Source organism: Typopeltis vanoorti, chromosome 19 (assembly GCF_054136105.1).
Source record: "Typopeltis vanoorti isolate ZY-2024b chromosome 19, IOZ_Tvanoo_1.0, whole genome shotgun sequence".
NCBI classification, from domain to species: domain Eukaryota; kingdom Metazoa; phylum Arthropoda; class Arachnida; order Uropygi; family Thelyphonidae; genus Typopeltis; species Typopeltis vanoorti.
Window position 1 is genome coordinate 13,256,246 of NC_143567.1, and position 13,747 is coordinate 13,269,992.

The following is a 13,747-nucleotide window of genomic DNA, read 5'->3' on the forward strand; positions in this document are numbered from 1 at the left end:
TTAGGTGTACTACTTAACAACAATTGGCCGGGAAAAGTGAAACTTTTCCCCCGGACACGTTTCCCCCGGAAAGTGTCACAGACGTTGTCGCAGAAGATCAGTTAGAATCGGTGCCTTCTACACCTTCAGACTTTGTAGAAGTGCGCGCACGCCAAACGCGAAGAACAACAGAAGAACCGCACAAAGACAACGAAATGGAACAGGATGCTCAGGGTTCAGACGCCGCTATTTCTCCCAAAGAAAAGGTGCCTCCGATCATCCTTAGAGAAAAGCAGAAATGGGCAGCTTTAAGATCCACCATGTCCAATCTGCACATTGGCTTCATTAAGGCCAAAAACATGGATGAAGGCATAAAGATAGAGCCAGCAACAGTGACAGACTAGAGAAGGTTGACCAAAGAACTGGACGATAGAGGCATCTAGTATCATACCTTTGCCCTCAGCTCGGAAAAAAAAAAAATTAAAAGTGGTCCTTAGTGTGATAGTTCATCATTATATGGATAATAAGCATTCATATAGTTAAAATAAAATAATATTAAGTGTGCGTGTCAATCTTTTATCCCCTTGGGTGAGGTTAATGTACACTCACTACTTTCTCTCTCAACGCATCCCACTCACCCCCCCCCCTTCGCTATTAAAAAAAATTCTGCACTCTCTTATGAACCACTCTTAATTTTCAATCATGAACCGCCTTATTCTTTGTCTTCCTGTGGATTGAAAAATCCCCCTCCCCTCCCCGCATCCATCCAGTAAAATTCCATTACTAAGATATCCTCTCCTCTTCTCTTCCTATAGGCAAACATTCAGGTCATCCTAAACTGATACCATGTAATTTGGTATCGCTTTTGTTTTATGATACCAAAGCTTTTTGACATTCTACTTGTCATCTTTATTATTTTTGATTCCGTTCCTATATTCACCACTCTTTGATATTTGTGGATAATAGTATGCACCTCCTAGATTATTGCAGTGTAGATTACAGAACAAAGTATTGTAATCTACATTGCAGTACTTTGTTCACTATTATAAAACACAAGCAGAGTACTCGTCAAGATACCCCCCCTTAAGCCATGTTGCTACCCATTTTCTTTTTTGCTAGCTGTTGAATTGTCATCTTTAAACAACTTTTCAATGAATAACAACCACTCTTGTTGGCTAGCTAGCTTTTGATATCTTTTCATTTCCATGACTCAGTAGAAATACAATGTCTTACCATATTTCTGCTCCTTGAAACACTATGCCAGAGTTAAAAATAATTATGGTAAAGGTAATACCGATAGTTGTGAAATAACTTTACAATCTCCACGTCCATTCTGTCAACTGTTCTTTCCCTAGTATTTTCAATCGGATTGATTTACACTGACAAATTAGTTCACTAATTCAGCTAACATTCATTTTGTCAGTGTAAATCAATCCGATTTTGTTTACTGTGTCACACTTGAGGTAGAGATACGGGATCTTATCCAGTATCTCTACCTCACTGAATCCACTTTTTCTAGACTTAATTCTCCAGCTGTCGCAATAATTTTCTCACCCTCTCTTGTGATCTGTCATCTAGCAGAATAGTACTCAATTCATGTTCTGTTCCCGCGGTTATGATCCTCTGTGAATCAGGTTTCAGTGTATTACATTATAATGCGCTGATTGGTGTGCTCACCTTTGTTTCTGATGTCTGGAATTCGTTAAAGAAAGCATATGAAACCCCAACTACCTGATTCAGTGATGCTCTGAATTGACAACTCTCGACCCAGATGCTTTACATCCACTCTTTTGCCAATCACTATCTCCAAGTGTCAGATCCAAAGAATAATATGGGCACGAGATTACGATCGCTGGACCAGACATGGAGAAATTAAAATCCCCCTTCCACAAATTTAATTTTTCGTTATGCTTCTCTATTGGCATGGCAGTAGCAATTATTGCTTCCATCCACAATGGAAATTGACTTCAACAATGAAATAGGTGTCTCATAAGAAAGATTCCGGTAATTGAACCACATGTTTATTAAGATAAATAACAATAAAAATCAAACCCGACAAGTTTCGTAAGTCGTTTGACTTACATCTTCAGGGATCAAAAGTAACTAAAAGTTTAAACACAAGAAATTAGAAATTACTCAAAATAGTTTATTCTATGCAGTTGTGGCCGTCTAGCGGTTCATTAAATTAAATATCCGAGTGCAATGCTAAGTTTGAACAATGCTGGATGCTGTCACGTTCCATAGTTCACGTTCACTCTGTCCGAGGTCTGACTTGGGTATATTTTTTTTATCAATGCTGGCCAAATTGGTGTAAAATTAGGCCCTGGTTTTTGTTGCATTGTGTTGGAATTCTAAGCATGTTTGCAGCTTCTTTAAATTTCCTTATGTAACATTTTTTTTCAATGTAAGACATGTTTATTTTTTGCAAGAGTACATTATGGTCAGTGGAAGTTGTGTGGGATACTAGGCTTGATTTGTATTCTCTCCTTTTTTGCGCGTCTTTTTGATGTTCGCTCACACGAATTTCCTCTGATTTCCCGCCTGGCCTACGTAACAGATGCCACAGGAACAGTAAATTTTATAAACACCTGGGTTTTTTTAAAGGATGATGTGGAGGTTTTGGGGGATGTAATCAACCTGTTTACAAATGTTCCCAGAAATGAAACAGTGAATCTCCCTGAAAACCTTTTTCCTCCGGACATCGTAGAACTTTATAAACATTGCATAAAAAATACTTTTTGCTTGTATGAAGACAAATTTTGGGAACAAAAAGAAGGAAGGACTGGCTGTGGGCTCCCCCTTCTCCCCGACTTTAGCAAACCTATATGGAACATTTCGAAAATAATGCTTTAAACAATTATCATGAAAAACCGAAAATTTGGCTACGCTGTGTAGACGATATTTTCATCATATGGCCAGGAACAACAGAGGAACTAACTGCTTTCAAAGATGACCTGAATAATATGTACAACAACATACATTTACTTTGGAACAAGAAGAATATTAAAAAACTTCCCTTTCTTGATATCCTAATAGAAGTCAATGAGAAAAGATAATAAATTATCCTTCTCCATCTATAGAAAACCCACCAACACAGGAAGATTTCTTAATATGGCCTCACACCATCACCCCTCGCAAAAAATAGGTTTAATTAAAACCTTGAGGGATAGAGCTTATAATATTTCCAGCACCAAAAAACAGAGAAATGAAGAATTACAATATTTAACACAAAAAATGATTATGAACCTAAGACGATTAAAAAAAATCCTCAACACACCTCCTCACAAAAGCAAGATTTCAAGAACACAATCACGCTTCCATACATAAAGAATGTTACAGACAAAATGGCCAAATTACTAAACAAACAACATTAAAGTTGCTTTTCTACCGCTGGAAAAAATTTCAAGATTTTTACATCTCCCAAAATCTCCACATCATCCTTTAAAAAAACCAGGCGTTTATAAATGTTGTTCCTGTAGCATCTGCCACGTAGGCCAGACTGGAAGATCAGGGGAATTTCGTATGAACGAACACCAAAAAGACGTGCAAAAAAGAAGAGAACACAAATCAGGCCTAGCATACCATGCAACTTCCACCGGCCATAATGTACTCTTGCAAAAAAACAAACATGTTTTACATTGAAAAAACTTGTTACATAAGAAAATTTAAAGAAGCTGCAAACATGCTTAGAATTCCAACGCAATGCAACAAAAACCAGGGCCTAATTCTACATTAATTTGGCCAGCATTGATAAAAAATATACTCAACTCAGACCTCGGATAATGTGAACGTGAACAACAGAACGTGACAGCATTGTTCAAACTTAGCATTGCACTGAATCTGCATTCGGATATTTAATTTAATGAACAGTTAGACGGCCACAACTGCATAAAATGAACTATTTTGAGTAATTTCTCATTTCTTGTGTTTAAACTTATAGTTACTTTTGACCCCTGAAGATATAAGTCAAACGACTTACGAAACTTGTCGGGTTTGTTTTTTATTGTTATTTAGCTTAATAAACATGTGATCCAATTACCGGAATCTTTCTTATGAATTGCTAAACCACAGAAACCTACGCCTACGAAATAGGTGTCTGTTTTTAGCTCGGTTAATGCGCTAGTTCTTTCTTAAGTAAAAATGAACATTCTTCTTGACAGTTCTGGTACAGCTTATCCAAAATGGAGGACAAATTTCGTTTTGCAGAGATGCCGTGCTGGTCACATCGTTGAACTGATTTCAACAATTATTTCCTTACTGTTTTATCACATAAAAAACATCATGCATGTAAAAAAGTATAAATATATTGAGGAATTGAGAAGGTTGACTGCAATTTAGAAGTAGCTACTTGGCTGTCATTCTTTTAATTGTTCATAATGTATATTTTCCTCTAAATTTGGGGCCGTGCCATACCAGCAACAATACTTAATTATTTATTAAAAATAACGTAAATAAAATAATGGCTTTTAAATTGCTACCAACCTTAAGCTTTATCAGTATTTAGATAACATTATTTTAATTTTTTTTTTAACCACATCGTAAATACCGGACGCATCTGATTTGCATATCTAGTTAGGTAGACATCATCATCGCACGTACCAATGCTATGCAAGTTTTTATAAACTAAATGGAATGCTTTATTTCCTTCTGGAATGTTAATTGATTATTTTCTTTTGTTACTACGCGAGGTTACCTCGTCTTAAATCATTTAGATGATTCACTATTTCTCTAGATTCAATGAGAATTTTTCATCTTGTTCGTTCATCCCGTCTACCAATTACCGTCTGGAACATCCCCCCCCCTTCGTATTTAAACTTAAAAATTATAGTCTGCAAACGTCTACAAAGCTTCTGTTAACGTGTTTTTCCTTGATTCGAAAGATCTGGATTGGAATCCCGATAGATAGATTTTAATCTTTCTGCAAAAAGTCTCGCGAAAAAAGACATCCATCATACTCCATGCAGAACATGTTCTCAAGTTGTCTTTTTGTTGTAAACATTGGCAATACAAGAAAAGGGTGTTCTAATTATGGTTATAAATCCTGAAAGAGGTGTTGGGATGCTAGTGTTATCCATTAACGTAACTTCTGAGCTCAAGCAATACGAAAATACATATAAATGACTATCAATTGCCAACTGCAGCATTTCCAGCCAATGTCCACTGATGTTTACCATATTTTGCTCAAGGGCTTGACTACGACCTCTGAAACACTTGCATCATCTTTTGCTAATGGTAAAATTATTTTAATTAAATTGTATCGACATTCCAAGGAGAGAACGCTTGGGATGTCTCGTTTTTTTTTTTTTGGTAGTGTGTGTTTGGTGTGGGGGGGGGAAATCTGGCAAATTTGTTTTTCTCTCCAAAGAATTTCCTTTTGGCATTCTGTTTATTGTAGAAAAACAGTAAGTTAACACACCAACAACATGCCATTTATATAAATGCGTGGTCGACATCTTCGGTAGGATAACTTCAGCCATTACTTGTAATTCCTTCTTAATTGCTTGAGAAATTGCGATCGTTTATTAAGGACTTTGCAACAACAGATTTGTTTTGTTTTCTTCTTAAGGTCAGACTGACGACAGTGCTAGAGAACCTCTACGACAAGAAATAATTAACTAGAAAGAAACACAAAAGGTGGAAGGTATAATTACGAATGTCTGGAAATTTTTGCTTTTAGACTGGTTCAACTCCCAGCCACGTTCAAGCGGGTATAATCTGAAATGTTGCACGAGACGTATTTTACGTATATGGCTGTGAAAGAGAGCTTGATTCTAATTTGCCCTGTGATTAGGATTTTCTAGGTCTTTTTCAACCAAGGCTGAGTGATCCAGTCTTAGGGGAACACTCATATTTGTAGCCACAAAGTTTAATATTAGTACAGTGGATCTTGTAGCTTCTTTTCTAAATAAAATTTTGTTTATTATATCCGAAATTCGACGTCATTTTTAAGTTATTTATATTTATAAATTGAGACATTTGTGAGTAGTTCAATTTTGCAAGTCATCGTTTTTTTTTTTTTTTTTTTCAATCAACTGTTTTGATTTTTGAACCTACTAATTGCTACGTTCTTAGGCCAGCTCTGAATACAGTTGTCTGAGAAATTGATATATAGGAACACACTATGATACTACATGCACTTGACGGAAGAACTCTTAAATGACTTCTTATGTACCCCGGTTTCCCCCCCCCCTCTCAAAACAACATTGAGAAACACTGACCTATATGACACTTCGCGAGCAGATTAGTTCACTTCCTGATCGGTAGCACTACTGAGTTGGCAGCTGTGCCCTGTCCGTGAGCAGTGGGTTACCTACCTGCTTGTCGTGATCGTTGGATGCAGGACATCTTGTTTTATCAAGTAAACTCTACCGTTCTTACTGGTGTTGCTGTAGCTGAATGTGTGTATACTGTTTCCTGGACAGAACGAGTGTTCGGTCATTAGCTACGCGTGTATCGAACACGGTCCTGCCCAGTCGACGACCAAACTAGAGTAGGCTAATGAGCACACATCCTAGCGAACTGCTCTCAGCTAACATCCTCTGTTTACAATGAGCAGGTGGAAGAATCTCTTCCTGAGCAAGAAGACAATGCTCGCTGCTATATTTGGTAACCGGCGGGGTGAGAACAAGACGAATGGCTGCGAAAAGTCAATTTGCACGGTCTCAAGTGCCTCTGTCGTCATGTGATTAAATTCAGGTATGTTCGCTGCATGGTCTTAATCATTCCGCTAAAAGTAGACTATTTCCGCATTTTGTGCGCATGCTCACACACACACAAGGTACGGACAGTAAGATCGGCTGCCGATGGAGTGCTAGCGGTGGCGTATGTACCTGTAGTAGTAATTGACCATCGCGTAAGTGATCTGATTACTGAACGTTTACCCCGTCCGACAACCCATTCTACGAGGTCGTTTCCATGGAAACAGAAGCCGTTTTGTTCCTGGGACGTTTTTTTCTCTCTCGTTTTGTTATCTCGAAGGAGGACAACCGGGTATTTGTTCAAAAGTGGGAAGAAACCCGCTGTGTAGTCGGCACGGAGGGATGGTGAGAGTGATTATGTCGACACCCCCCCCCCCCGCTACTTCGGGTAACGGGAAAATGTAAAGTGAGAAATTGCTCGACGGCACCGAATTGAGCTACGCGGTCACGTCTCAGTAACGGAAAGTGAATTTTACCGACTTGTTGCGTTAGCATCCATCCCCTTTGTTCCCTTTCGGGTGTATTGGACTCTTTTCAGATTGCAATCACTAGTGTCTTCCCCCGACCGTCATCCCCTTATAATTGTGGCTAAGTGGTAAGTCCTGAGAAATTACGAGGAAAAATTAGTCTAAACCTTAAAGATGTCCCAGGAAAGGACATTACGCTTTCTTCTTGCGTATAATGCTTCATCAAAACTGTAAGAAAAATCTCGCGTGTTAAGTAGTACAACGTATTTATTAAGTTACAACGATGTTTTTGTGGCCGAGCATTGTTGGGCTTTCAGCAGAATTGGATCTTTATCTATTACGTTAAAATGCGCCGAGCAGATCTCGCATGCATAACGCCGAACGAGGCTATTATGGATGTGAAAGTGATGAACGGTAGTCTGTAGGAGGCATCGTTTAATTCTTGTTTGCTGTGGGGAGGGGACTCGTTTAACGCAATTCCCGGTAACTGGCTTTTCTTTCTCGCTAAAACTGCCATCTATCGATCGTGGTAGGAAACCCCACTTGGTTATGTCGAGCATTGGATACTAAATGAATTTCTTCCATTACTCCGAACCAATACCTGCCCGCCTTTAAATAATAGATTGGCTATTTTCTGCCTGCAAGTACACGCGCCCCTGTGTGCGCTATCGCTCGTGCGTGATTGTTGTAGTTAGAGCTATTGTTACGCGTGACATTGCTACATTTTAGGCACGTGGACAACTATAATGGGGTTGGATTTATCATTTCCCCTTAGTCAATTTTCTCCCTCCCTTCCGTACTGGGTGTCGTTTCCACCCGGGGATACGTTATTTTCGGTTTGTAAACTGTAAAAATGGAGACTCTCTCTCTCTCTCTCTCTCTCACACACACACACACACACACACACACACACACACACACACACACACACACACACACACACACACACACACACACACACAAAAATTCATTTTGACAATAGAACGTTTCAAACCATCGTTTTGGAATAAAACTGCTCGAATATAGATGTAATAGGGTCACGTGACCAGTGACGTCACGCGCGGGGAGGGGAAAAACCCGGCATTTGCGATTAAATGTTTTTCACCGACCGTTTTCTTTATCACTTTGTCTTATTTACCTGCCCAGTGCACCCCTTAACAATCCCTTTCGCCACTCTTGCGATATGATCGTCATGTATCAATATTCAACAACGCACTCTCGCTGATCGTTAAGTCGGAGCCAACCCACCAGCAGCTGACATGACGGAAAAATTCACCCTTGATCGATAGTCACCCTCCCACCGTGCTCAGGTTTTTTTTTCTTTTTTTTTTTTTATATAGCCTCGTTCATTTTTGTATCTCGCCAGCCTTTTGGAGAGTCATAGGTGGAGGACATAATCAAGGACGTTCTTCTAATCAATCGATGACATGAGAGTTTTTGTTGTTGGGAAAGTGAAGTTTTTTTTGTGTGTGCCGACGTCTCTATTGATCATTAATACCACACTCCACTTTAAAATACATGCTTGTCCACACCTCTCCTCTCATCCCTGTCAACGCGTATCATGCAACCTGATGGTTTTTCTTCTGTACTTTTTTTTCCCCTCTCTATCTGTTGCCATAGTTACGAAGTCAGAGATGATGTTTATCAGTTGCCGTGGATGCAATGTTAGAATACATCATCGTTAGATTCGTTTGAAGCTGTGTCCGCTGCAACCACAACTGATCGTAGTCCACTTGTTAGGACGGTTGGCAGAAATTTGCATTGTTGATATGTTGCCAATGGAAACAGAAGCTAAGATATTATCTCCATGTGCTATCATATTTATTCCATCACTTAGTTCTCCAAAGAGCTTTTTTAATGGGTTTGATATATGAGATAAGTTTATACCAAGGAACGTTACTTTATCACTAGAATTATCACGTTGTTCAGCCCTAATGATCCGAGTATTATTGAACATTAGTGTTTTTTCTTTGGCAAGTATGAAGATATCTGTTTATCACGTGTACTGTGTAACTATTGAAAACTTTGACAGAAATTTTGGGAAAATATGGTTAAATATATATTATATTAAGGAATATTATATTAAAGAATAATGTAAGATTTTAGCTAGTGTTCGATGCAGCAGTAAATCCTACACGTGTAACATTTAGAGCAGTGGTTCTTAACCTGGGGTGTGAGTAAGCATTTCCAGGGGGTGCGAGAGAAGTTTCTAAATTTTCGATGGAAACTACCGCCTGACCGCCTGTGAGAAACTAGCGAACGCTACGTCGACTTTAGGGACCCCCACTCCTACCCTCTCTACCTTTGCCTCAGCGCATCGAATTTACCAGCACATGCAGTACAATAAGAAACTGGTTGATACGCGCACGTGTTCGCATACTCTGAGTACGAACATTAGCGAGGTGGTTTGACACAGAAACGAATACTCATTTTCTTTAATTTACCAACATTAATCAGTGACTAAAGCCCATACCGGATACGATCAATTGATTACGTAAAGGTTTTCTGCAAATTTTGAAAAATTATAATTAATATGTTATTGTTGAAAGTTTATTTTTCACTTGGTTAGAGTATAATAAAATTAGTTTAATCCTTTATCCAAGTGTGAGCAAACAAATTCAGGCGCAAACTTTGTTTGCTCACACTTGGATAAAGGATTAAACTAATTTTATTATAATATGTTATTGATTGTAGTAATCCTCGTTATGTCGAAAAAACTCCAATGGAAAGACGATTATGTTGCATATGAATTCACTTGTACAACAGCAAAAGATGGTACGCAACGACCACAATGCATTTTATGTTGCAGAATATTTTCAAACTCCAATCTTAAACCGTCAAAGTTGTTAGAGCATTTCAACAATCAGCATGGCGGTGAATCTGCAGCATACTCTTAACATCTCGAAGTATAAGAAGGCACAATTTGATACCAGCGGTACTATCACAAAATTTGATAGTACCGCTGCGGCAGTTCAAAAGCCCTTGTTAGAAGCTTCTTATCAAGTGGCATGTCTGTGTTCTAAGGAAAAAAAAGGTCATACAATAGCTGAGGAATTGGTAAAACCATGTGCACTTGAAATTGCAAAAATTGTATTGGGTTCTGAAGCACAAAGGAAAATTCAGCAGATTCCATTATCGCGCATTCAAGATCTCAGTGTTGATATTTTACTGCAAGTAGTAGAAGACATCAAAGCCAGTCCTCTAAAAGTGAGTATTCAACTGGACGAGTCAACCGATGTTGATAATTGCAGTCAGGTGTTGGTATTTGTGCGATACATTAAGGAAAAAGAAATGTTGGAAGAATTTTTATTTTGCGAGCCACTGGAATTGACGACAAAAGGAATCGATGTTTTCAATCATATCAAAAACTTCTTTTTGAAACTTCAAATACCCATGAATGTGATAAGCTCAGTTTGCACCGATGGTGCCCCTGCAATGTTGGGCAAAAATTCTGGATTTTTTTCATACATCAAGACAGAAATACCGCAAGTACAATAACGCATTGCATGTTGCACCGCCATGCGCTTGCATCGAAAGCTTTGCCAGAGAATTTAAAACAACACTTAACTACTGCAGTAAATGTAATAAAGTATATCCGAGGACGAGCGCTTAATCATCGTATCCTTCGTGCTTTGTCGAAGAAATCGGTGCTGTTCATACTATGCTTCTTTATCACACTGAAGTACGGTGGCTCTCCAAGGGCCGCATGCTAAGCAGGGTTTTTGAATTGCACGAGGAAATTATACAGTTTCTTACGAACCAAAATTGTGATTTAGCTGAAACTTTTGAAAAAAGAGAAGCAATACTTCGACTAGCCTACTTAACAGACATATTTAGCCACCTGAATGAATTAAACACATCAATGCAAGGATTTGGTAAGAACATAATAACAGCTAGTGAAAAATTATCTTCATTTATTGAAAAACTAAAAATTTGGAAACGTCGAGTTGAAAATGGGAATTTTGCGAACTTTCCTTTGTTTGATTCCATCGTTCTGGAAAAGGAGAAAATAATAATTATAACTGAAATTGCAATACACCTCCAACAATTGAGTGAATCGTTTCATGGATACTTTACCACGGGAAATATTAGCAAAGTTCAGAGATGGATACTGGATCTATTTCTATTTGACCCAGATTCGATGGACGACAGCTATTTAATAAAAGACGATCTTATTGAAATACGAGCCAATGCACGTATTCAAATGGAATTTGAAAAACTGGACTTAGAACAATTCTGATGTACACAGTCAGAATTGTTCTAAGTCTAAATCCAAATCCTTTTGGCAAAAGCAGCATTGCAGACACTTGTACCATTTGCCACCACCTACCTGTGTGAAATGGGATTTTCATCACTTTTGCACATAAAAAAAAAAGCCAGAAATCGTTTAAATGCAAGTGACGACTTACGCGTGGCTCTTCCAAAGAAGGAGCCTCGCTTCAAAAGTGTTATTATGAATAAACAACAACAACATAGCCATTAAAAATTGAGATATTGTTTTGTATGTATATGCAAATGTATGTTTTTATTTTTCAATAAATAAATTATCTTGCAATAGATGTAATTTCCTAAATAAAGAAATAGAAACACATTTTTCAAGGGGGTGCGAGAACTTATTTTTTGATTCAAGGGGGTGCCGATGTTTTTATGAGCAGTTCCGCTCATAAAAAGTAAAGGCAAAGTTGCTACCTATAAAGGCAATTCTAAAAATTCGGACGATCCCTAGACCACTAATTGGCCGAAAGACCGTCTCCCTGTGGAGTCTAAGGAGACGGTCTTTCGGCCAATTAGTGGCCGAAAGACCGTCCAACTCAGCGTCGGCTCCACTCTGTGACAGGCTACCCCACCACCCCCGAGTGGAACCGCTCATATTCCAGGGAAACGCATCCATCGACAAAGCCCCTCACCGGGCCGTGCCGGAGAACACCCTCCCCAAAGATTCAAAATGCTCTCTCAGGCAAACCCCCCCCCCCCTCATCGGGAGCAAACCTAAGAGAGCGAAACTCAGCGTCCCAGGGGGAAAACAGCGACAGCCGAGCCTCAGTTAGAACTTCACTGGCTACAGCATTGCCATCCATTACCCTCCTGGGATGCCGATCACTAAAAAGATTAAGACCCACTGATTTAGAGGATGCTTATATTCTATCAACTTACTGACATAAGGGGTGAAGCAAAAGCTTTTCAAATTCCCGGATATCTTGAGAGAAACTGTGACTGGAGAAAGTTTATGAGCCAGTTGCTCGCTCTGAGTGGGCTAGGAGATTAGTCCTCAGTGTTGAAGTTTAGGATGGCTTTAGGCCTTTTATGTTTGAAATAATCCATTGCGTCATAATCTACAGCCAGTTGGATCAGTTTGTTAGGGTGCACAGATGCTTTTGAGAAGAATTTGATTGCTATAGTCTGCATGAAAGTGTAAATATAGGGGATATCTGTGTCCCGATGCAGCTGGATAGTTCGGATGAACCATGGAGCGCCATGGATCATTCTGAGACATTTATTATTTTTGAGAAAATCATTTGAGAATAAAACGTTATAATTTGAGGTATGACTCCAGGCCTGTGAAGCGTAGGTGAGTATTATACGAACCATCAGTTTGTACATGAGAAGTTTGATTCTGGTGCTCAGCTTACTGTTTCTGTTAATTAGCGGGTAGAGCTGCGCTATGGTTTTTGATGTGTTTGCACAGAGAGTCTTGATATGGGAGCTGAAAGTCAGTTTTCTGTCCAGTATTACATCAAGATATTTGATCTCAGTTTTCCACAGAATTTTAGTGTTGAAAAGGAGAATATCTTTTTTTGAAAACACTGATCTTCTGGAGAATAGGACGGCTAAGCTCTACAAGGGATTCACTTCGAGTCGCCTGGAGAAATATTGTTCGATTAGAAGTAGGTTTTCTTGCAGTTTCTTGATGGCTAGGTGAGGCTTTAAAGATCTGGCTAATATCGCTGTATCATCAGCGTATAGAGCTTTAATTGAAGATAATGGGTTGTGCGGTAAGGATCCTTGTGGAACTCCAGCCAAGATGCGTTTTTGTATCGAGACTACCCCACACATCCTGACTTGCATGCGCCTATCGTAACGGTATGCCTTTAGAAGATGAATGATTCCGATTGGTACACCAGATGATATCAGTTTGCATAGCAAACCATAATGCCAAACCTTGTCAAATGCACTGGCTATGTCAAGGAAAACAGCCCCAGTGCATTGATGCCAGTTAAAACCCGTGATGATGTGTTCCACTAATCTGTGTATTTGCTGCGTGGTGCTGTGCGACTGTCGGAAGCCAAACTGCTCCTCAGGCAGGATATTTAATCGGAGTACTGAATCTTGAAGTCTGGTAATAATTACCTTCTTGGCAACTTTGCTGAGATTTGAGATCAGGCTGATTGGTCTGTAATTTTGAGGCAATCTGAGATCTTTTCCATGTTTATGGATCGGTATTATGTCCGCCAGTTTCCAGTAGGAAGGTTAATGTTTGTGGTGAAGGATGAAATTAATTATATTTGTCAGATGGACAATAGCTCTACGTGGTAGAAGCTTTATTACTTTGTTAGAGATACCATCGGGTCCAGGAGCCTTTTTGTTCTTGAACTTCTTACTAAT

The 13,747-nt window shown here is 39.0% G+C and overlaps 2 protein-coding genes across 4 annotated transcripts in view; both read left to right on the forward strand.

Moving 5' to 3' along the window:
* Nucleotides 1-13,747, forward strand: part of LOC150095860 (zinc finger MIZ domain-containing protein 1-like) — a 383,815-nt gene that overhangs the window by 40,237 nt on the left and 329,831 nt on the right. The gene's annotated exons all lie outside the window — the stretch shown is intronic.
* LOC150095861 (protein ZBED8-like) lies at nt 10,013-10,642 on the forward strand. The gene has a single exon (XM_090409549.1). The coding sequence runs from the start codon at nt 10,013-10,015 to the stop codon at nt 10,640-10,642; it is 630 nt and encodes a 209-aa protein (XP_090265675.1).

Coding starts and splice junctions, on each gene's coding strand:
- LOC150095861 (XM_090409549.1), top strand. CDS start 10,013: ATGGCGGTGAATCTGCAGCATACTCTTAACATCTCGAAGTATAAGAAG.